At 42.2% G+C, this 24265-nt stretch overlaps 2 protein-coding genes across 4 annotated transcripts; both read right to left on the minus strand.

Moving 5' to 3' along the window:
• Positions 1 to 728: 728 nt before the first annotated feature.
• On the minus strand, positions 729 to 8657 carry LOC124066795 (GTPase IMAP family member 8-like; the record flags this gene model as incomplete). Its single annotated transcript, XM_046403560.1, has 4 exons — positions 8645 to 8657; positions 8268 to 8390; positions 2287 to 3003; positions 729 to 1912 (listed from the first exon to the last, which is right to left on the minus strand). Coding segments are annotated over exons 1-4 (2037 nt in total), but the record flags the coding sequence as incomplete, so codon positions are not given.
• Positions 5838 to 23582, minus strand: agpat3 (1-acylglycerol-3-phosphate O-acyltransferase 3). 3 transcript variants are annotated; one of them, XM_046403971.1, is made up of 10 exons: positions 23349 to 23582; positions 14920 to 14976; positions 14464 to 14697; positions 13705 to 13874; positions 13380 to 13541; positions 11926 to 12079; positions 11713 to 11815; positions 9918 to 9993; positions 9077 to 9275; positions 5838 to 8946 (listed from the first exon to the last, which is right to left on the minus strand). In XM_046403971.1, exons 3-10 carry the CDS (start codon positions 14639 to 14641, stop codon positions 8855 to 8857), a joined length of 1134 nt encoding a protein of 377 aa, XP_046259927.1. In that variant the 5' UTR covers positions 14642 to 14697; positions 14920 to 14976; positions 23349 to 23582; the 3' UTR covers positions 5838 to 8854. The 3 variants fall into 3 exon arrangements, with proteins under 3 accessions (XP_046259927.1, XP_046259928.1, XP_046259929.1); XM_046403972.1 differs by lacking the exon at positions 23349 to 23582 and adding an exon at positions 22542 to 23266; XM_046403973.1 differs by lacking the exon at positions 23349 to 23582 and adding an exon at positions 18207 to 22533.
• Positions 23583 to 24265: the final 683 nt, after the last annotated feature.

Genomic DNA, 24265 nt, shown 5'->3' on the forward strand with positions numbered 1-24265 from the left:
GACAGATGTGTATCTTCACTGTCATTTCTCAGTCTGTCAACAGCAGTGAGCTGCCATGTAATAGACTACTGTAATTAATCTCCATTTGTTCTTGTTGACTTCTGACTTGAGGGAATGTTAAGAGGTCAGAGTAAAAAGAAGACACTGAAGGGAAATAACCCTGCTGCCTGCTGTTGCTCACTAGCCTACATCTACAGGTGCAGTAAGGTGTTCTCGTTGTTTGGCACAAATAAACATAAATAATTCCATGGCCAAACTTCAATTAATAAAACAAATTGAAAGTTCACTTTGCTTTCTGTGTGAACACAAGCAAAATTTGAATTGTATTAAAGGAAAAATATAGCTGATTGATGAGTTTCACTCACACATTGGTCAGTCTTGTTTTTTTTTGCAAAGATGTCTTAAACAAATCTTTTCACTCGCCTTCTGGTGTAGCGTGATGTCTTTGTCCCACATCACCAGCCCTTTCTGTTCTGTCTCTGCAACTTAAAGAGGTTTACTGATTAGACAGCCAGTCAGTCAGAAGATATTCATCATTTACTAATTAAGTTGTACTCACTAGGTTTAACGGTGTCTCCATGGTGGCTTGATGGCACCCTGAGCGCCCATTTTTGTTGTCGGCCAAGTTCCTCCAGCGATTTGAGGTCTGTCGCTGTTGTCCTGTGGTTGTTATCTTTGTTAAAGTGTGCAGCGTTCATCTCATTCATTCTGTCGGTTTCTTTTGTCTTCTGACTGATCATGTCTTTCAACACTGTCTTTGTATCTTTATTTTCTCTATTCAGGCATTCAGTCGTCTCTCTAAGCTCTTTTGCGTCTCTTTTGTGATTAATCATCATTTGATCCAGCTCTTTATCTTTCTTCTCGCACTCCTTTGAGGTTGTTGTCCCTTGCTTTTGTTCGTTCACCCGCTCCTTTTGCACTTCCTTTTCAACCTCACTGCTTTGCATTGTAGCTTTAATCACATTGTCTTTGAAAGCACATTTTTCCCTCAAGCTTGATATCATTCTGTCTCTCCCAATAACGAGTTTTTTGAGATGGTTATTCTCCCTCTCGACTTCCACTAATCTTCTGCTAATCTCTTCATAGTCTTTATTTTTCTTGATTTCTGCCTCCGTCTCCTTATCAGTTGTGAGTTTCAGAGCTTCAGTCTGCTCATCCTTTTCTTTAGCCGTCTTATTCATGTCCTCTACTATCCTCTCCTTCTCCTCAACTGTTTGCCTCAGGAGATCATTGTGTAAGCTTGCCTTTTTGAGCTGTCTTGCAATCTTTTTGGAGCTTTGATCCAGCTTCCTGTTGTCTTCTCTGAGTTCCATGAATCTGTGTAACAGGTGTCCAGTGTCATTTCCCACCTCAGTTTCCTCAATCTTTGCAAGCAGTTCTCTGACCTGAATGTCTCCAACCCTGTTTGAGTTATCAAAAACATGATATCTATTTCCGCATTTGTCGACCAGCCACTGGAGGGCTGGCCATCTTTCAATGTGTTGTTCAATGGGTATTACTCCCAGTTTGTCACCCCAGGTGAACAGTATGATGGTTCGAGTCCAAACCCAAACTCCAAGCAAACTCAAATGTTCCTCCACATTCCAACGGTCAGTTTCAGTGAAGGTCTCATCGCTGCGAATGACTACCAGGACGGCATGGGGAATGGGGGCACACAGAGATGCACTGTGGGCTATCTGCTGTTGTATCTCCAGTGGAGTGTCCTCTGAGCAGTATCTCCCGTGCCAGCCGGGAGTGTCAACCACAGTGACTCGCTTTCTGTAAACTTTACCCTGTCTCTTAGTGCACTGGGATGTTGGACATCTAGAAGGAAAGACTTCATTGCCAAGAATGGTGTTTCCAGCTGAGCTCTTACCAACATGCTTCGGTCCCACAATGAGAATTCGTAGCATTGAAATCAGATGAGACTGTCCTGGAATTAAAAACAAATAATAGGGTTTAGGTAGCAATATTGCAAAATGTCATGTTTGGATGCACTTTGTAAAATGACCATAACAAAGGGATCATTTAGGACAGAATCAAACTCTTTCAGTAGGAGAAAGCTTCTTTGTATGAAACGTTGGTTATTAAATGCCTGATTGCTGTGGCCTGAAGCTACATTGTGAGCCGTAATAGTGAAGCAAAACCAAACTAAATTTGCAGGTTGGAAAATCAAAACACTGAGCTGAAAGCAGCTAAAAAGCTCCATAAAGCTGAGGGGAACTGCAAGTCAGGAGACAATTCTCTCTCCACATTACACATGGTCGCTTGCTAACACTGATTATAGCCACTTTAGGTGATGCTTACCCATTAGACATCTGAGTGTCCTTCTGACCATCTGCACATCCATTCGTCTCAGAATCGCCTTCTCTTCTGCTTCTTTTCTTTCCCTCACAGTTATTCTAAAGACTTCTTCTTTTGTGGTCACATAACCACCTCCTCCTGTCTTTATATTTCCTGCCACCATTGCATCAACTTTCTCCAAAAGGTCTACAACCTGAGTGTCATCATCTTCTCCCCAAACGGTTGTGTCTAAAAGGTGGTATCTATGTCCACACTTCTCCAAAAGTGCCTTGAGAAACGTGCGTCTTGCAATGTATCCCTCCACAGGTGACCCTCTCAATCGCTCACATCTGGTAAATACTACTATTGTGTTTCTCCACACTGTGTCATTAAGTAGTTCAAGAGGTCCCTCTACTGTCCACTCCCTACCTCGATCAGAGCTCACAGGTATAACCAGGAGGAAGGCATGTGGTCCTGGCAGGCACATGGCCATGCAGGCCAACATGTTGTTCTTCACCAGGCTGGGGTTTTGGACAAAGTATCGGATCCACCTTTCAGGGCTGTTGACAACAATAACTTTACGGCCCCCATCAAGGGTGCCCTGCCTCCTGACACACATCTTCACATCTCTGCCGATGTCAAACATCTGTTGGCCGAGGATGGTGTTTCCTGTCAAACTCTTCTCTAGCCAGTCATGCCCCAGGAGGACAATCCTCAGCTCCTGAACATAGTGTTTGTCACCTGGAAGCACAGAAGATTATTCAGTAGCAGTGCAGATATGTCATATCCTAGTCCTGCTATGATGAAGGCTGTGAAAAGGTTAATCATGCTGAGAAACTGTATCTCAGAAGCAAAAATAATCCCTCCCAATCATTATTTGTGACCCTCTAGCGATTTGACCACCTAGTAATGACACCCAACAATCAACTATCTTTCTCCACTTTCTGGTGCTTTCACAAACAGCAAATGACAAATCCTGCTTAGTGTGCCTTCAAGGACTAAAAATGTACACATCTTGTATTTAGTCACAGTTGTACAAACTCATCTCAGACATCTGTTGAGACATATCATTTGACTTAAACTGACAGCTCAAGGACAGCTACTCAGAAATGTTTGGTCAGGTCTGTGTTCTTATTTGTCCTTCCTTGAGAAACAAACAAAAAGACACAATGTAACTATTGATACTCAACAAAGACTTACAACTACAAAGATAAGAGCAAGATTCAGGAGCATACCTCTCTGTGTCGGTGTTCTGCAACCCTTTGAAAGCCTTTCTTCCATCTTTTACTCTGTTGAGTATTTTTTCAAAGCTGATATGTATTTTACACTTGAAATCGATGTTCTACCCAAACACGACGGTGTGACATGTCATCCTGTGCTTTAATGTTTGACTCAGCTTTCTGACAAGTGGTCAAAGTCCAGCCAACCATACTTGTCATGTAACTGTTTTGTCTGAGTTGAACTATCAGATGTAATTATCACACTCAGTGAACATATTTGCATCTTTGTAGTCACACTGAGTAACCATTGTGTTTAACGCCCACGTCTGAGTTCAGTTCATTGAGACCCTTTAAGTTGCAGCGGTCTGATGAGTGAGTCAAAAGCCAGAAAATCCCAGTTTCTAAGCCGATGGGGTGACAGAAGGCAAAAGGCCAATCAGTTCGGTATTATGGGAGGGTTTTACTGCTCCTTAGATTGGATTAGAGGCCCTCAGCGGCCTCTAATCCGAGAAGAGAAAAAGCTGAAGATAGTACTGTAGATGATACAACCTGTAGGTACATATTTGTGTATTTAGATAAATATGCAAATCAATGATTCTGTGTTTGACAATAGGTTTAAAAATGAAGCTCTTACCAGTACTGCCACAAGGCTGCTGTGTGTTAGCTGATGATGCTACATTTGCTCTGAGCAAACTGTTTGCATGAGGACACCCTGGGGGCCCAGATGTTTTGTTTTGTTTTTTTTTTATTACAGCTGTGGTCCACCTGCTGGGATGAAGATACCGACTTAACTTTCTTCTTGTCCTTTCACAGAGAGAGATCCCCATAGACTCACAAAGTGCCCCCCTGACCAGAAAGGTCAACCATATACTAATGATAAAAATCAGTAATTTACCAATAATACTTTAGAATTAAAAACTCTAAACACAATATCAGTAAATGAGTGTTTAACAGAGCGTAGGGGTGTACTGCCCAAACACGTTCCCACCCACTCAAATGTAGTTATTCTAGTATAATTTACTATAATGGCACTGATTATTAAAGATACCAGAAGCATAATTTGTTACCATCAGTGACGTACAATAAACTGTATTTTGTCTACATTTTTGGCTACTTTACAAGAGATTTTTGTTTTCTGTCTGTGCTCTTCTTTGAAGTGAGTAAGACTTTGTTGAAAAAGAGTGTTGGCCGTGGAGCTTCTGTCTGTCATTTGGTTCAAAACGTCATGACAATTGTGGGGTTTTTTTTTGTTTTTGTTACATTAAATTCAATAAATAATAGCAGTTTCAAAAATTTACTGCTGATTATTCAGCCATTTAATATTGTGTAGAAGAAACATTGATTTGAAACCAAGTTTTAAGGGACTTAAAAATAGGTAAATAGCGAGTTAGGATATTTAAATAGTACGTATAGCATTAACAAAAGCAAGAATCACACTTTTTCAGCTTCCTCAGAAAGCCTTTTTATTCAGGTTTAAATTCAGAGTTAATGTCACCGCTGTTGCATTGCCAGTCTGTAAAAGTGTCCCTGAGTCAGAATTAACTCGATTCAGTGACTGTGCATAGAGCACATCATGCAAAAAGTAACGACAACAGTAAGAAAACATGATTAATTACAAAGTTGGAAAAATGCTTTGTAAGCATCGTCTGTGACTGCAGCCTTCTGTCTGCGGTTTTAATTCTAAGAGAGGCAACGCTTTAAGGTATTTACAGCTCAAAACCTGACAGGTGAAATATTGTTGGGTTTCAAACTTTGCACTGCAACCCGAAGGCCAGCCAAGTTTAAATGTTCTGCTGAAGCTTTTCCATCAGTGGAACATTTGGTTGTAGCCTGTCATTCAAACAGAAAACAAAACAGAAGAGCATCTCTGCCATTTCTAAAAGTGAACATCATACTCATCATTTACATTATGTACATATTTATACAATCTCTCAATATCTTGTCACACTGCTTGTGACTTTATATCCAAAATGTCCTCAGGACATTTGATGGACATTTAGTTAGCGCGTCATTCAAAAGGTCTACTGCGAAAGGAACAGCTAAATGCATCTCTACAGCTTTTAAAAGTGAATGTGACATTCAGCATTTTCCTTATGTACATAGTTCCAGTTTACACAGTCTCTACAAACTTCCATTGCCCAGTGACATTGTTCTTTAATGGATAACTGTGAATGTGTCATGATGAAAGGAAAGAAGATGGATGTAAATGTCCCTCTGTGAAAATGGTTCTGTTGATGGAGGCGAAAAGATGAAAGGAGGAAACACGTTGAGTGTCGGTTCAGTCGGCTCTGGTATCACGCCGAGCAAACAGAGAGACTCACACAAATCCAAATAAGTCAAAGGAGTAAGAGTTGCTTTGTGATTAAATCCTTTAATATTCTCAAGTGTTTTAATTGAAGAAAACATAAAAATAGCCTTAGAAAACAAAACAAAAGCTGACACAAGTAGGTGCCACTAATCGAATGAAGTTGAAGTAGTGTCAATCTGTAATGTTTTCCAATTCCACTCAAGACCTCAGAATAAAAATAAGAAAAAAACAAAACAAAGACAAGTCACAGTTATGTTTCTGTACTGAATAAGATCATCCAGTGTAAAATAGTTTTCCAAATGCCTGTTTGAACCTCCCAGCGTCCCGTCTGCTTCTATGGTTTCTGCTGAAGGAGTTGGACTGCATTCACATGTGATGTGTAAGTCGTGATCAAAGGATAAAATAAATCTCTGGAAGAAAAACATATCGAGCTGAGCCAAAGCTTTTCACTAATATTTTGGGTCAAGAAAAAAAAAAAAGTATGTATAAACGAATGGAGCTCTTTGAGTGCAAGAGTGGACTTAATCCATTCTCACTCCTCTTTAATCATCAATGTTCAAACTTTAGAACAAGCTACTTGGCAACTAATCCCAGCAACTTGCTTGCTATAGCAGAGGACATCTTTTAATTTTCAACCCTTCACTACCACAGGGGCTCAGTTAGCTTCTGTTTTCACACAAAAATTAAGCAGCTCTGTCTATTAAGGCTCGCATGAAATCTGCCTGGGTTGAGGGAACTCTACAGAACTCTACAGTACACAACATAATGCTGCTGAAGAGTGATCACCCGCCCACACACACACACACACACACACACACACACACACACACACACACACAGAGGAAAAAAAATTCAAATCAAAACATATGATTAATACTAGATATGACATGGGATGGTGTGGAGGGAGGGGGGGCAGAGTGCTGGATAAAACATCCTTTCCATGTCTTGTTGCCACTCCTTGTATTTTGGACGGGGACATGCTGATTGTAACACTGGACGAGATCCACTCATGTACTGCAGCAGCCTGAGCTTAATTTGTTATAGTTAAAAACAACCATTTCTGGGATGATCGCTTTGAAAACGGTGAAATGTATGGAAGTGCGGGTGCACGCGGCGTGTAAAGTCGCTTTCTTGAATCAACTACAATGTGGGGTTAAGCAACCAATAACTTTCTAGCCTTCCAGCAAAAAACACACTTTATTTTGAAAGTACTCAGTCACTTTGGTAATCAAACCAAATGTATGCACGCTAATCCATGATGCACAGTCATGGCAGGAGCAGGATGAATACTGAAACAGAACGTAGAGGTAAGAGGTGGGTGCTGCTTTTAAAGGGGTGGCGAATAAGCAATCCCTTGCCTGAGCAAGCTTAATTTTAAGGCAAAGGTTAAAACATCACTACCACACAGTCTATATCTGGACACCAAAAATAATACGATAACAGCTGTGAGGCTACATGAAGACAGTTGGTGACCTTTTTCAGGAATCTGGCTCAGAACAGAACAGCGTGAAGTGCATTTCAGCTGTCAGGACTGACATCAGACGGAGGGGAGGTGGGCAGGCCGACCTGCTTCAGTGTTTGGACAGGGACTGCTGGTTCAATTCACATCTCATCGGTGTGTGTGTGTGTGTGTGTGTGTGTGTGTGAAAGAGGGTGGTGGGGTAGGTTTTGAAAATTGAGCGATAACAATGTATGCAAATTCCTATTTGTGTAAAGTGAAAATAGGAATACAAACTGCGAAAAAGAATTGAGAATGAGTCTGCGGGTGTACAAATGAGACCTGTAACGGACTGTGGGTGTCCTTGATGAGGACAATTCAGAGCCCTTGCTGTAATTCAACAGACACCAGCCACTCCATGACAAGTTATTAAAGGGTCAGCTCAACAAAATCATGAGAATAAAAACAACAACAAAAAAGTTTTCCCCTTCACTGCTGTGGTATCCAGCCCTGGAGACAATGTGGGATTTATACTGTAAGATGTCTGCCCTGAGATTCCTGCTGCTACATACAACGGAGGTGAACTGCATGTCACTGGTGGTGCCATTTGAAATGATTTTTGAAAAAGTCAAAAGCAGTGTCTCAACAACAGAAGCAGCTAAGATAGTCCAAGTCTCGATGTGGTCAGCTTTCACTAATGCTTTTTTTCTTAGCATTCGACGTATAGTCACAGATTAAAATGAGCAGAAAACATCCGCAGCGACGGAAAAATTTCAAATGTGCTTTCACGATGATTTGAGCACTGTGGGTCACATTTCATTCACCTACATTTTGCTGAGCAGTGATCAGACCCTGGGCATATGAAAACCCAAACTGTCAACATGGCCGGATACTTAGCAGTTAAAACGGTAAACGTTTTGTGATTTGGGTGAAACGACCCTTTAATAACGAGGCATTCAGGCTGGGTCTCAAGGCGCCGGTTCCCATTACAAGTCTCACTTTGTGGAAAAAAACATAAAAAGGGAGGGAGATGTCCTACGTGTCACAGGTTGCTCGTTGCAGAAACGCAATGCGCCTGAACGGAGCTTAAAGACTAAAAAGAGAGGGATCGCCTTGCGTTCTGTGGGCAAGATGGACAAGAACGTCACCGCTCCCCGGCTGGCTGATGACAGGTGACAGGAAGTGGAGGTAGGTGAACTCAGGAGCAGGAAATTAGTTCATGTGAACTCAGATGGGTTAGGAGCTTAACCCTGTGGTGTTTCCGGGATTTAAAAAAAGAACCTGGACGGGGACAGTGGGTCGCTAGCAGGATTAAGAAAGACTGTGGAATACGAGTACTGCATCTCCCCCTCCTTCTGTTCTGTGTTGTACCAGAACGCTTGAACCCAGAACCTTCCTGTGCTCATTCTCTCTCACACTCTAGCGCCATTAGTACGTCTAACTCTGGTCTTTATTATTCTGTTCACAGCTGGGTCTCCTCCCTGGCCTGCCAACTGACTCGACAGTAGGTAGAGGATGGACTTGGGTAGGGGTGAGACACCGCAGGACGGCCGTAGAGAAACGGCCGTGCACGGAGGGGGGAGGCGGAGGTGGAGGAGGGGGGAGGTGGGGTGGGAGTGACACGCTTTAGTTTTGTTTCTTGGCCTCCTGGTCGCCGTAACTGGAACCTGTTTTCTTCACCTCGGTGACCCCAATGAGGCGCCGGATAGCTATGGAGGCTACAGAGAGAGAAGAAACACGGAAGTGATTCAGGGCAGTTAACAACATGGAGCATCAGCAATCTCAACAGCTCTGAACCACCATCTCCTGAGGAAGAGGCTGTGGGCCACAGGTGCACAGTTTACCTACCTATGACAAGGAAGATGATGAAGCCAATGATGAGGAGGGGGGAGCCACTGACCACCACTCCACAAGCAAAGTTAATGAGGGGGGAAAGCAGTAGGGTGGCCCAGAACAGGAAGTTCAGCAGCGTCCATGGCCTACGACGTGGGATTATTGTGGGTCCGGGGAACTTGCCTTCCTTGTTGTACATTTCTTGCAAGGCATCCTGAGCAGGACGGGAAGAGCAGTTGGTGAGTACTGTATTAATTGACCATGTATGGCAGTGCTGATCAATTCTGATCATGTTGTCACAAATAATAACAATAAAAAAAAACAACAACCCTTCAAACCAGGTTTTCGAAAGTCAAGAGGTTGCATTTTTGTGAGCTCAAACATTTCCAGTAAACACAGTCCAGTCCAGTCCAGTTGTCACAACAACAGACTTGCAAAGAAACTGACTGAGACTCAAGTCTGAACAAACAGCTTGAATGGTAACTACTCATAACCATGCAGTACAAAGAAGTGAGTGACGGCACCAAAGTGAGCGAGTGTGAGGGAGCAACTACTTTTAAATGTGACAAAAACCACAGCAGTGACTTTGTTGTCAAAATGAGTGATGAAGAGTTAGAGTCAAGTGTAGGGGCAAAGGTGGAGACTTGGTGTCTGTTTGTCAGAAATAAACTGTTTCGGTCTTACAAAATGACACAAACAGAAAAACAAAACAAAAAACATACAATTCACAGAATTTTGTTAATTTGGAAAAGTTTTAGCTTGTGTACAAAAACACCCGTCAGTCACTTTCTCTCAATTTGCGTAGTTTAAATTTGAATGTGGACGGTGTCTTTAATGTCGTCTTTCCGCGGTTTACCTTCTCCTGGTAGAGCTTGTGCAGCCAGTTGGCGCACTCTTGCTCATCATCTGGTATTTCATCCACAGGGAAGCGCCTGGTGGGGAAAGAGTAAGAAGTAAAACAGGAATGAAACAATATTTGTGTCTAGTGATTTGACCAGAAAGGTGCACATCCACTTTGGAAAGATTCAATACAACAACTACCCCAAACAACATTTACAGATTTTTTTTTTTTTTGACATAAATGAATAACTGAGAATATACAAAAGGCCAACACACAGGATGACACAACAAAACAGAAATGGACGTCCATCTAAAACAACTTCACTAATTCGTTTTGTGTAAAAACGCAAAAAATATGATGAGAAAGTGGATTTTGGTAATGGATACGGTGCACTGAAATCCAGACTGTCAACGCCAGCTGACCCAGAGGGGAACAGGCTAAGGCTAAATTGGCCAGATTGCTTTCTGATGCAAAATCAATCAGTTGTAATGTGTGTCCACGTCTTTAAAGGGCATGACATTTTCAGCAAGGCAAGAAAAAAGAAAAAAAAAAAAGGACGAATAGAAAAGACCATCTATTCTAAAAGAGACACTGGTATTCAAAGCAGGCACCCATTTACAGGCACTATAATGAAAACATTACTTTTTAAATTAAAAAAGAAGAACCGACATTCATCAGACAGAAGAAGAAGAATCAGCTTTATTGGCAGTATATATATTTTTACATACACATACTGAATTTGACTACTGCATTTGACCCATCCTTAGTTGAACACACACACACACATGCAACACCCGGCAAATTACATGCAGTGAAACACACACAGGAGCAATGGGCAGCATATTGGGGGGTTAAGTGCCTTGCTCAAGGGCACATCAGCCGGCTAATGAAGGGGGGGGCATTTTTTCACATTAATCACTCCACCACACCCAAATTTTTCCTGCCCGTCCGCTGGGGGAATCAAACCGGCGACCCTCCGATCACAAGCCACTTCTCCAACCGCTAGGCCACGGCTGCCCCCAAAAATAGGGGAATATCCTCCAAAAAGCTGGTAATACCTTAATGCCACTGGAAGGCAAAAGAAATACCACCAAAAGGAGGCGACCGCTGTCTTAGCCAAAAGGCTGAGAAGCGATCACAAGCAAGCAATAAGGGCATCCAGCTAAAACTATATGAAAAAACAAGACTCTCAAATACTAATATAATACACAATAAGATGTAACATACATTCCACGATCAGTCTCTTCAAAATCTCACACACACACACTATTTTCCTCTGGTCCTCTCAGAGAGCAACAGAAAATGGTTCATTTTATTTGTGGCCTGTTGTGGCAGTTTCTCACCACCAGAGGGCGGTCTCACCTAACCCTTGCAATCATCATCTGTTGTTGCACAGCCTCTTAACTTGCTGGTATGTTTAACTCCAGTCAATTCAACCATTTGACCACAAAAGTTTAAAAAGAAATAAAAATCCAGTATTTATTTTTTCCACTATATTTCTCTAAAGCAGTCAGACAAAAACACTTTTTCCCAGCCAATTCAGCGTAAGAGATCCTATTGTGTTCCACCTCATAGCCAGCACTTTACTCAGGAGTGTCCTGGTCATCAGAGTTATTGCTATGAAACCATAAACGTGCTGGGAATCTAGCCAACATATTGAGGACTTTCACCTTCTCTTTCATTGTTATAGGGCAAGCAAAAAATAAAGCTGGTAAGAGGCCAAAAGCACATTTTCCACTTGAGGAAACCGAGTGCAACAATAACCACTAATGATTCACACATAAATGGAGGGCACCAGCGGCACGCTCACCTTATGCTCATGTCGGCTTTGTATTTCTTGCCGTGGACGATGCCCAGCAGAGTGGGAGTCTGGTTGTCTTTGAAGTTGAGAGTCACGTCATACACAGCTTTTACTGTAAGACAGACAAAACAGACAGAGTAAGAACAAAAGACATCACTAAAGGGTCAGGCGGGTTTCGAGCATGATGAAAACTTGTTGTTTGTGTGTGTTTTTAGACCCAACCTGTGCCCTTCAGACACTGCAGCGTCGTGGTGAATCCTTTGGTTCGGGGTAGCAGGTGGTATTTGAGCTTGGGCAGGCCTTTACTCTCTGCAACCTGCATACTGATTTGGTGCTTCTTCTCTGTAAATCGGGTGCCTTCGCAATACAGCAGAAACTGCGTGGGGAGAAGAGGAAGAGCTGTGTTAACATCAAACCCCTCTCACTCACTCTCTCTCTCTCTCTCTCTCTCACACACACACACACACACATATGAAGAAGAATCACACAGACCTGAGGTGACCTCCTTCCTCCTGTCCCATCTACTACCCTCCTTCTGCTTGGCTGAATTACAGATCAAGTTCACTTCAATGTAACACCATGTGAAAATAAAGCCACTACCCTAACTCAGTGGGGAGGCTGACAGCTCTATTAAGGAATGCTTACTTTGTTTATCTAAACACAGAAAAAACTATGTCATTAGAGGTGGCCTAAAGCTTGACTTTAAGGTAATTAGATCAACTGCTGATCTGCCTAATCTCTTCTGGTGAACTGGATCAGTCAGGGTGAAAATCTGTAACGCAAGGTGCTTCACACTTTCAGTAAAGGTGTGCAACACACAGCAGGACCTGCTGCTTCCAGGTACGATGCTGAAAACACAAGCCATTTCCTTATTTAACAGAAAAGAGCTGTTTTGCCTCCCAGAGCGGGGTAAAACCGCTCTCAGGCTTTTAACACACAGTTGAAAGTCCAGTTCATGAGGTTTCACAGAAAAAAAAACAACAAACACACACCCTCCTGTAGAGAGATTTTAAATACAGCTGGCGCACTGCGAACTTGTGTGTGCATCACAGCTGATATCAATATGCTTATAAGAAACTGGGTCAAAGGGCAGCACCTGAGTTTCTCATATTTTTGCCCTGGGAAACCTAAACTGATTTAAGAATACCTGCAGTTTATCACAACCTGGATCTCATTTTTGTAGCGTTAGCCATTGTGTCTATTGCTAACTGTAACACTGTATTCGCCAAGTGAATGTCTGAGATCTGGGAACTCGAGCTGCCACACAGTCACTGAAGGTTTTGAACAAACTCCCAGGGTAGGCAAACTTGACTAGACACTAGAAAAACAAAGGCAAGCAGCCCAACCTGCTAAGTGGCTGACCTTTGACCTACTGTACTGTACTGAATGAGCGAGTTGTAACTAAACCGCTTTTTCATTTAAATGAGTAAAGCACTTAGTCCACATGATGCATTCATAATCCTAAAACCTAAACAGCCACACCTACACTTCTTTGACCAGATGTACTCCAGCAGCTGCGTGTCAAATTGTTCCCAAGCAGTCATTGCATGCTATGATGTTTGTGCCAATGAACATGTAGCAGCGTGAAGACGGACTTCAAGGCCTTACATGCAGCTTATTTCTCTTGCTCTCATAGGAAAAGACAGACACACAGAGTATGTCTCACATGTACCTACCCACATACATTCAGGATAGTCTCTGAGCCTGGACAGTCCTTTGAAGACAGTCTTTCGGTCTTCCTCCCACTTTCTTTTGCAGAAGACTATTTCTAGAAAGTACCAGGTCCAGCCAATCAGAGGAACCTTCAGCAGCTCATGTTTGGCTAGCACTTTTGAACTCTACAGAGGAAGGACAGGAATGCGTTTTAATTGGCAGAGCTTGGATTTCTCACAATCAGGTTTGAAGTCCAACATGGTCATTCAGAGCAGGATCTGATGCCGCCAAGGTGACGGGTGAACATCTGCCATAAGAATCACATTCACATTTTGCTACGTTACTGACCCCTAGGACGCCAAATCTTTCACACATGGTCCAGCCACACAGGAAGTCGATCTCAAAGTTGTGGTTGAGGATGATGATGACATGCTCTTTGCCAAACTTGTCCACCGTAGCTTGGTCAGTGTATAGAGTGCAGTCTGTGCCCGACCACCACTCCAGCAGCATCACCAGCTCTGCACACAACGCATACGCTTTTACTGACAGCACTTCATTCATCATTCAGAGTCCTGAATACAGAGCTGCAGCTAATGATTACTTTCAATGTCAGTTCATCTGTTGACCATTTTCAAATGGTACAGGATGGTGAAAAGTTAAAAACAAAAACCAAATCGTCCTCAAATGTATTGTTTTGAAACTCGAAGAAACCAGAAAATAATCATTATTCTCAAAAAATATTTGAGAAGTAAACAAAAAAAATGTTTTCTTGTGAATTGGTGCTACATAAATAAACAGAATTGAATCGAATCAAATAAAAAAAAAAAGAGGAGCTCAAAACGATTCATCAATTATAAAAATAACTGCCAAACAATTTCATAGTTTACAGCCGACCGATTAGTCGACTCATCTCACTGAATTAGCAGTCAAAGGCAGATCGGGTTTGCTCTCCAGCTTTGCTGACTGTTAGACACGCGTTCAGCAGGTGGCCAGGACAACTGTGACAACACGCTACCTGATGCCTTTTCCTGTTTACGTTATTTGAAATACGAAACTTGGTATTTGCATGGGGAAAAAAAAAACCCAACCTATAGCAGCAATACTCACGGCTCCAGAGGGAGTAGGAGAGTCGACAGTTGATTCTGCGATAAAGCTGTTTGTTGATCGGCCAGAGGATGCAGGTGCACAGCTGAATGAAGTTTATGATGAGGCCGCTCACCACAAACACAAAGCCCATCAGCAGCTGCAGGATGAACAGGCTCTTCAGGTAGGCCAGCAGAGCCATGGCTGAGGAGCCTGGAGAGCTGAATAGGCTCCTCCTCTCTATACACTATGACCAACCTGAGAGAGGGAGACAGAGAGCAGAAACAGCGGAGGCAGACGGTGACGAAAACAATTTTACTGGGAGACGTGGAAATGAAAAAGCACAAGAGAGGAGGGTGATAATTAGTGTGGCAGGGTGGAAAACAATTGGAAACAAAACGTGACAGCGCACACAAACGGAGGCGTTCTGTTACGAGAAACATGCTTTCGGAAATTCAAAAAGACAGCAGCGTTTCTTACCACGGTGGTTCCTTTTACAAGCCGCGTTTGCACGGTCCTTCGGCCAATACTACAGACCTGGCGGAGACAGCAGGACAGAGGATGAGGAGGCAGGAGTGACGAGAAACATAAAAGGCTTCAGTGCATTGTCATTACAGTAGAACCTAATAAAGTGCACTGTGCATGTTTCATCAAATACAACAGAACGAACTGTGTTAGCTATTGTTCTCAGTGAGAGGGCTGATATTCCATTAAATAGAAATAAAACTTTCCTGGACAGAAGTTCGGCTTAACGTTCAACCAAAAAGCAAGTTTCTGCTTTTCTCCTTCAGACTGTTGATCGGACAAAACGAGCAACACGAAGACGCCATCTTGGAATCAAAATCAGCACCTTTTCACTATTTTACAACATGTTATAGACTAACTTATCAACTGGAAAACCAGAGTGGTTAATTAATCACAAAAAAAAAATCAATAATTAGTGCACCGTATTCCACCGGTGACGCTGCCCACCATGACAGACCTGTTGGCAGCACAGCCTTTAAAGTTCTGCTCCAACAAGCCAAGCACATTTAACTCAGGTGAAGTGGAAACATTTAATTGCCAGTAGGCTAAGACAAGGTTGTGTTTGTCTGACTCTTAGGATTTCAAAGGACTGGGGACCTGCGTTCCATCCTTCCATTATCCTGAACAACAGTAAGCAGGTGTAGAGAACAAAAGGAAAAGCAGGCACCTGCCACAGCCGACATGTTTACAGTACGTTTAACAGCCAGTACTCGTATGTTGTTTTGTTAGACAACTCGCGGCACGCAGTTTAGCGGCCAGACAGCACAGACCGCCCTACCTTGAATGGACTGTCCCCACATCTGCAGCAAAGCCCATTAAAGAACAGGTCAAGACAGCTTTAAGCTGTTCTGAGAAACATTTCTAATCTAATTGAGTTGTTCTCTTGGGTCTGCGGACGCCCGAGCCATTTCATGAGCGTCGATTGGGCCTCAATCAGCTTTGTTTTACATTGTAACTTCAGAGCTTTTTAATTAAAAATATACCACAAACCTCTTACACATTTTATACATAAAATCCAAATCAAATGAATAAGGATCTAGTGTGGAGGTGCTGTGATTACTCAAATGATTTACATGTACACAGGGAGGACAAACTCTTTTAAAACCATAAATATCCATACTGCACTCAGTAGTTAAATTCCCTGTTAAAGGTAAAATTGTGTTGTTGTGCTCCCAATTACTGTATGATTAACTGTGCAGTGCCAGCAACATCAACATAATGTGCAGTTACGAGCATTCACTGCTACAACTGTGTCAGCAATCCAGCAAAAGAAAAAAAAGACACTGTCTGGTTTTTGCTTTTTAGAACAACAGCCTGCATGCTAGACAGAAACACTGTGTGCCTGCATGTCACACTGACATCTTTCAACCACAGACTCTCTCTTGTTCACATGGTGACTGTAATGACTACTTTCAGCCAAAAACACTAGCAAGCTGAGATGTTATCTCTATCATGACAATTAATAAAGAAAAGCATTTAAATATGGATGACTGAAAATCCCCCACACACACACCTCAATTTCCATGCTATCTCGGCTCTCACATATGTGACACAAGGCCAGTTCATTGTGGGGAGGCAACGAGTCTCCTCTAGAGCAATCCATCCCTCTTAATCACTGCAACACAATACACAGAATGACAGACTGGCCTGGGTGTGAAGGGGAGATTACATCTTACGTGCAAATCCACAGAACTTCAGCTCAGTCTCTTGGACAAATGAACAAATGAAGGAGTGTGTCTTAAACCTCTGCAGTTAGGAGGACACACTGATGTGTTGAAATACTGCCACATATGTGTGTGTGTGTCACTTATCACCTGATGGAGCTGATGATCAGTCCAAACATCCACAGCTGTCTCTGCATCATGTTACAGATATGACCTTTGTTACTGTGCTGGGTGAGAGTGACTGGGTGCACTTACAGTTTTTCACCTATGGCTCCTGTAACATATTTAGGAAGGTGATCACCAACATCACAGAGCTACACGCTACTCACACGACCACCTGTGGCGCAAAAGCTGCCAGATATGACTTCGTTTTGGTTCCTAGAAAGCTACCCAACCTGGGAAGCTTATCTGTATTTGTCTAAAATAAACTCTGCTTATCAATAAATTTACTGCAGTACAAATTACTGAATAAGCTCAATTCTTTGCCCCAAAAGGTGAGATCCATTAGTATATCAGGAGGAAAATCTCCCCTAATTTTTTTACTTGGCTCATTTATGGTGTTCTGCTTTGGAAGTGTTGGCAGATTTCCTGGATAAGAAAAAGAAAATTGCTGGTAAATATTTTCTAAAGGTTATCACCTTGTTGGCTCACATGCATGCTAAGGTTAGGATTATCCAGCAATGCACATGAGGTACTACACATATACGTCATGTGTAATCTGATACTTTTAACTGATTTTGATTTGTTTTTGGCAATAAGAGTTACCTGATTATTCATGATAATTACCAACTCATTGGTATTTGCCTTTGCTATTAACTCTAAAATTATCAAGTAGACTTGGAAGAACAAAGAAATTGGCTCGAGGCAAGCATTAAGCACTTTAGCTGGTATTTTCTTAGTACAAAATCACCTTTTCACTTTCTGATCAGTCGCTGGTTGCACTTAATCTCAATACGTCATGAAATCCGACCTGTGGAAACTTAAAACTGTCTAGAATAAGCTAAAATTCAGCTTTCCGTCTGTGTTATTTGGCCACAAGCAGCCTACACAGAAGAGTCTCGGCCAACCTTTGCTATGGTTACAACTCTGTATGTGGCAACAGATTTTCAGACACGGCGTGAACTTTGTTCTAGTTTTCCTCTACACTGCTTCCCGCTCCCATGTGCAGGCCTTGATTCACAGTACCTTGAGCAAAGTGTACCTTCCAGCTAACTTTGTGTGTATTCATGTCACCTCTAAAAATATCTTCACTTTGCAACCAGCAGCACTCAACACACTTGCTTTGAGAATCTGATGCGATAAATGGACAACCGAGGTCTCCAGAGAGTATTACGCCTGTCAAGTTCAAACATGTTTTTTTTTCTTAACGAAATCCCATGAACGCATTCTTACAGCCATCTCTTACTCTTTGGTTTTGTTTTAAGAGATAAAGGTGCGTCCTGTAAAATAATGAGATGTACACTCAGGTGGGTCAACACACATTTTGTCTGGTGAATTACTGCACTTTATTTCAGCTTGGAAGGCTTTAAACTTAACAAACCGAGTCTAATCTCAAACTGATCTAACCACATTACTTACTGCGATGGAGGTGGAGATGGTCAATGTTAACAGGGAGCAGGACAAACCCTGACAGCACGTCTTGCGTTTGACGCTCTCAGCTCTGGTGCGGACTGTCAATAAAGTCTACTTGTGAACCAGACACTAGTATGACCTCCTCTACTGCTGACCAGCGTGACTGAACACTCAGCTCACACTCACCGCCAGCAACCTTGGAAGACACTCCGTGACAAGCCAAGATTTCATAACTGAACTATGACCAGGATGCACATTTTCACTTTCTCTGATTGTGTGGAAATCTGAATCTCTTTCTACATCACAGATAATGACTTTGAAGTCCTGAATCAGAAAATCCTGATTTGGGGACAGCCTTAAGACATTCACATAAGAGAATCTATTGTTTGTGTTTAGCATCACAAGAAAAACTATACAAAAAAAATCTGGTGGAACTGGAACATTTTGCATACTTTAATGCACAGTAAATAATAAATAAAGCATTTTCAATTGTTAAAGTTTGCTTTCAGTTATACACCACAAGCGTCTTCACCATTCTAAAGGTTTAGAGCCAGACAGTACTGTAGTTCAGGACGTATATTGTACATAAAATACTGAAGTGCGGTAATTAAGATAAGGGCCTGGTAGGGTGTGTGCCCCATGTACAAGAGGTTGAGTCCTCAGCAGCGGCCTTTGCTGCGAGTCATGCCTTCTCCCCCGCGTTTCCTGTCTGTCTCTGAGTGTTCCCCCACTCACTTCTTTTTTGGGCAGTTTCTTTTTACTTTTCAGCTTTTTCCCCCTTCACTGCAGTAAGTCAATATCAGCCGAAAATTTCAGCGTGCTCTGTGACGGGAAGTTCTAGATGGGAATGCCGTGAGTAAGTGCTGCAGAGGATTATTAAAAACAGAGTATATGCTCACTATTATAATGTATCAGTAAACAAATAACCATGTCAGTGTTACTACGCTTCTGTTTTGCTCAGCCTAAATGTAGTTTACAGGATCAGTGCTCCACTTCAGCTGTTCAGGTTAGCAGTTAAGCATTGAGAGTAGGCATTAAAAACCGATTATGATCAAAATGTTCACACTTAAACAAAACTGGAAGATCACAACTCGTGCGCTTAAAACAACATCACAACTTCTTCACATTATCACACTTCAGTGGAACACATTTGTGTTGCACTAAGGCTTCAATAGCCTCATAAAAAAGATGGAATAAAAGAAGCCCAGACGAATAAGCATTTGACCATGAAAACAGCCAGGGGAGGTCCACCACCCTGTGGGTGCAGGGCCCACCTGTGGCCCCACTCAGCCTGACGGAAAGATTAGATACACTGACTGGGTTAAAGCTGCTTAAGGCTGGACAGCTGCTTCTGCTCTGCATTACCTGAACACAGCGTCTATGCCAACAAATGACCACTGCTTGCTAGAAGTCTCTGATATGAGGAAGGACAGCTGAAATGTCCATCTTGAAGACTAACAACTAAACATTGGCAAACCTCAGCTACACCCTGGCAGGACCTGCAACTTTAATGCAAGCCAAATTAAAGACTTAATTTGGCTTGCAAAGCTCTGCACTCCACCCACTGCTGTGAAAGGTTGAGTTATGCCTTGAAGTGCTATGCTGCCTTCTCTTGCTTTTACAAGTTCTAATAAGTCTGGTTTGGGCCTATTTCTAGCCTAGATTAGCCAAACCTCCTCTCTTGCACTGAACTTACCAGTAGACGTAGTAGGCCATTGCCATGACCACCAACGCCCCACAAATCCCAGTGAAGATCATCACAGCACTCTGGTTCAGCATTTTGGCTGCTGGTATCTTACCAAATCAATGCCAGAATAAAAACATCAAGAAAAGGCCTGCAGAGAGCAGTGGACAGTCACAGGCTGCCCTGCTTCACAGTCATGATAATCCCATAGACTCAAAGAGGGAGATTATGATGATGACAGCAAAAACACAGCCAGATCCTGTTGGAAGAACTGCCTAATCAGCACAAGAAATTAATAAGGACCAAAGAATTTCCCAGAAAGATTACCAAAAGAATGGCTCTGTATTGAGAGCAAGTGCAAAAAGAAGTTCAGAAGACTCCCAAAGCCCCCTGTGGATTCTTACTAGAGTCCACAGATGAATGCTAGGAAGACTGAAAGATGGCTCACTTATGGAGGGAGGCAGGCACACTTGTACTGTAAGCAGTGTCTTACATGCATTCCCATCCTGTAATCCAGTGGATCAGATTAGTGCTGATTAGCAGGCTATGGGCACCCTGGATATGTCACATTTCATTAACATTAACAAAGAAGAAGGCTGGGCTCTTTCATACCGGGGTGGAGTTACCAGAATGGCATCTGTTGAGCTAAAGTAACCAATCACAATATAGAATTTCTTGCCCCATCTTGCCATCAGCCACCTGGCTGGTACCAACACTTAGTATTAGGCAAAAGCGATACCTTCTACAACAGGACGAATAGTTGCCTAGTTGCTAAACAGCCTCTTCATATTTGGAGTTAATCAACCTCTCGTGTGTGCGTGTGTGTGAAGAAACAAAAAAGAAGATTGCTCAAAACCATCCAAAAAAGGCGAACTCAGGCAGTCGCCGATATAGCAATCCAAGAATTGCTCAACCCTCCCTAACCACTGAGAATAACTTACAACAGATCTATATTGCTCAGCCACAGAGATGACAAACAGTGCTAGTGGGCAAACTAACGAAAGAGTTTCCAAGCTAATGTCAGATGTGGTTCAGACCAGCTGGCAAAGACATGCTGAAATAAACTTAAGCGGTTACCGAAGCAAATGGGTCAAAGGTTAGAGTACAGTCCTGAGGCCTCGCCGCTGGCCATTAGAGGCCAAATATAAACAGAGGGGAAAAAAATACATTGTGATAGCTGGACAAAGAAGGTCATTCAGTTTCAAAGCATGAAGTGCATTCAGACTTAGCACATAGCACCAACACAGCAGTCAGAGTAGAGTTTGTTAAGCCACATGTGATATCTTAAAGCCACACCACTAACTACTAGGGCTGTACCACATGTCACTTAACACTCAGAGCTACTGTTGGGGTTTTCAGAATGAAGCTTCAAATGTCTGTTGTCATATTTCATGATGATTCAATGATTCATTAGATTAAATGGAGCACAGAGCGAATACACAGTATGATCTAGTATTTAAGTAATGAAATACAATAGTGTTGAAGTCATGTTAAAAGAGTAGCGTATCTCCTTTGTGGAATAGTGCAGTGTGTAGCTGAGTAAGAGAGGGCAATAAACACCACATCCTACACAAAATGATGGTACGTTCTCGGGCTACAATCAACCAAAATTAACAGACTGCTTGAGTATATATAAAGTTACTTGGCATTTAAAACTGTCACAAAATGATCTGCAAATTAATGAAATTATAGATTCCTAGAGTGGGATTACAGTCCAAGATGGCATTGGTCAGATAAAGGCTTATCATCATATGTATGTCTCAAAGTCCTATAGGGCCATACTTTGACTTCATTAGCTGATAAAGGGTTCTATAGCTTACTATGAGCAAATAGTCATGTAACTGGACTTTGAACAAACAGTTTCTTCAGTTAACACATGCATTTGTAGGACATGCAAGACTCACATATATAATCTGAGATTATCGGAGGCAGATTCATCAATCTGGCTACCATTGCACACACAACGATGTCTTATTGTACAGGACATTATTTCTGTTTGAACTGAATATTTATGAGGACGATAGTGTTTGTAATCAATTTGACATTTATGGCGATTCCTGCCAATGTATAAAAAAATATAAGACTCACTTTTCTCATTCTTAGGCAGAAACTGAGTCACTGCAGCAACCCAAATTATAATACATGACAATCTTTTGCTGACCAGAAATACAAGACCAAAAGCTAAACACTGTGAATGCTTAAGGTTTTCTGTACATGACGGTCTTAGTAAGCGTTTACTATGTGTTATATAGTTTATCTGATTAACTGGGAAGAAGTCCTTGCAGTCAGCAGGTTGAAGTCATAATTACTACCAGTGCTGGAAAGATTAGAGAGTCAAGGGGTGATTCTCAGAAAATTTACAGACAGAACTTTAGATAAACAGCCAAATGTCTTGCTCATTTATCAGATGGCGTAATATGACACAAACGGTTTACATATCAACTAATAAGTTAGAACAATAATCATTAATCACTAGCATTGCCCAGCACTAAAGCAGTCTACCCATTTCCCTGTCAAGGACCGTTGCATGCAGACACACCTAACCTCTTGCACAAAGCATGAACCGTCACAGCATTAAATTGATCCCCGGTAAACATAAAAAAATAATATTAAAACACAGCTCGGGGACACATTGTGATCACATTGACATCACTTGCCTGTCACGTTCGTCTCGTCTCGCTGGATAAAATTAAAGATCGAGCCTAAAGTTAGCATCGGCTGAGAGAACCGCAGACTTCAATGAACTCCAGTAACCTTACGTCTCATGTGTGGTACGACATCGTACGCAGGTCAACTTGGAGCCAACTGGCTCACTTGTCATACAGGGGAGGTACAGACAACCTGCAGTGCAATAGCGTTTTTTTCCCCCAACGAACCCAGCGACACTTCACCATCTACTCCAACATGACACACTGTATGCGACTTTATACCCGGCATAGCTCTGCAGCTCCATTATCCCCGTATCACAAAATTCACAAGCAGTATGCATTAGTGCGGCGTAGCTAGCTTGATAATGCTAAACAACCTACTACCCAGCAGCTTGCACCTTGCGTCCAACCAGTGACCAGGCTCGTTTGACACATGGCATGACTGCGGATGTAAATTAAGCCACGTTAGGTGGGCGATGGACTGAGATTTGCAAATACAAATCACTCTACTCCACATATGTTTTAAAATAGATTGAACTAAGTGTGTGTCCAAAGAAGTTAACGCTAGTTGACAGATGGAGCTGCTAACGGTACGAGCTAGCATGCTAAGTTGACCAAACCAGATTAGCTACGATAATAATCGTATTTGGAGACGAGGATAAAGTAGACTCTTTGTATTGTTCAAATGCTAAAGAGTGCCACATTTCATCCCATAAACATTATCTGTTAAACAGCCAAATGACCTGTGCCGCTTGCTAGCGGCATGCTATGCTAGTCCGCCAGCTAACGCTAGCAGTAACGGTACTCAGGACTTACCTGAAAATGATTCACTTGAGAGATGGGCGAGTCGGCAGATTTTGTTATACTTTTTCGCTATTTGCTGGCCTTCAGGGGCGTAAAATAAGTCTGTTAAGGAGTCCTTCTTACTTCGTCCGTTTCCTGAAACGCAATAAAAATGACTTGAGCTAATGCGATTTGCAAGAGCGCTATTGTTTGTCGGTTAAAGCCCCACATTTCCTCAAAGCCCATCTGAAGGTAGCATGTCCTACATCCGGTCCTCATTCATACTCATAGAAATAATAAAAATACACAATATTTTTAAACAGTGGTGCTCTGTAGTCCTCCACGAGCCAATCCAAGTACAGCAAGTTAAAAAGAAGTGGTAGAAAATATATTTAGAGAAGGCAACGCTATTGCCGTATTACTGGTCCGCTATGACCAGTTAGAAACCACACAGGTTCATGAAGGCAGCCTATTGTTTTAACTCGCCCATTGAGGAATTATCAGATTTAAACGTACTTATGATGGCATCAGAAAGCGAAATCAGATCTCCACTATCCAAGACATGTAAAATCTAAATCGCGAGTCATCTTTCACAAGTTATCTTTTAATGGCCCATAAGGTATAAGCCTTTTGCCAGACATTTTTCTCCTTAATCTCCACCTTACACAGTCAGTCTCACTCCATTAAAGCGTTTATATTCACTGAACAAACTGATTTTAATGACAGTTTATTCCCTGAACAGGTGTGCGCGTTTGATCAACTGTAGACCTCTTCAGCCCTCTGCTGGTGTTTTTGCAAAACTGCAGCATAAATTGGAGGTGAGACGAGCTGGTTTGGCTGCTGATGACAATCTTTCTGATCTGTAAGGATGAGACATGAACCAGTCCCCAAATTCAAATTCATCCCTCCTCTTTCTCAGTGAAAGCTGTAACAAATAAGATGTTCTCCCA

Source organism: Scatophagus argus, chromosome 11 (genome assembly GCF_020382885.2).
Source record: "Scatophagus argus isolate fScaArg1 chromosome 11, fScaArg1.pri, whole genome shotgun sequence".
NCBI classification, from domain to species: Eukaryota; Metazoa; Chordata; class Actinopteri; family Scatophagidae; genus Scatophagus; species Scatophagus argus.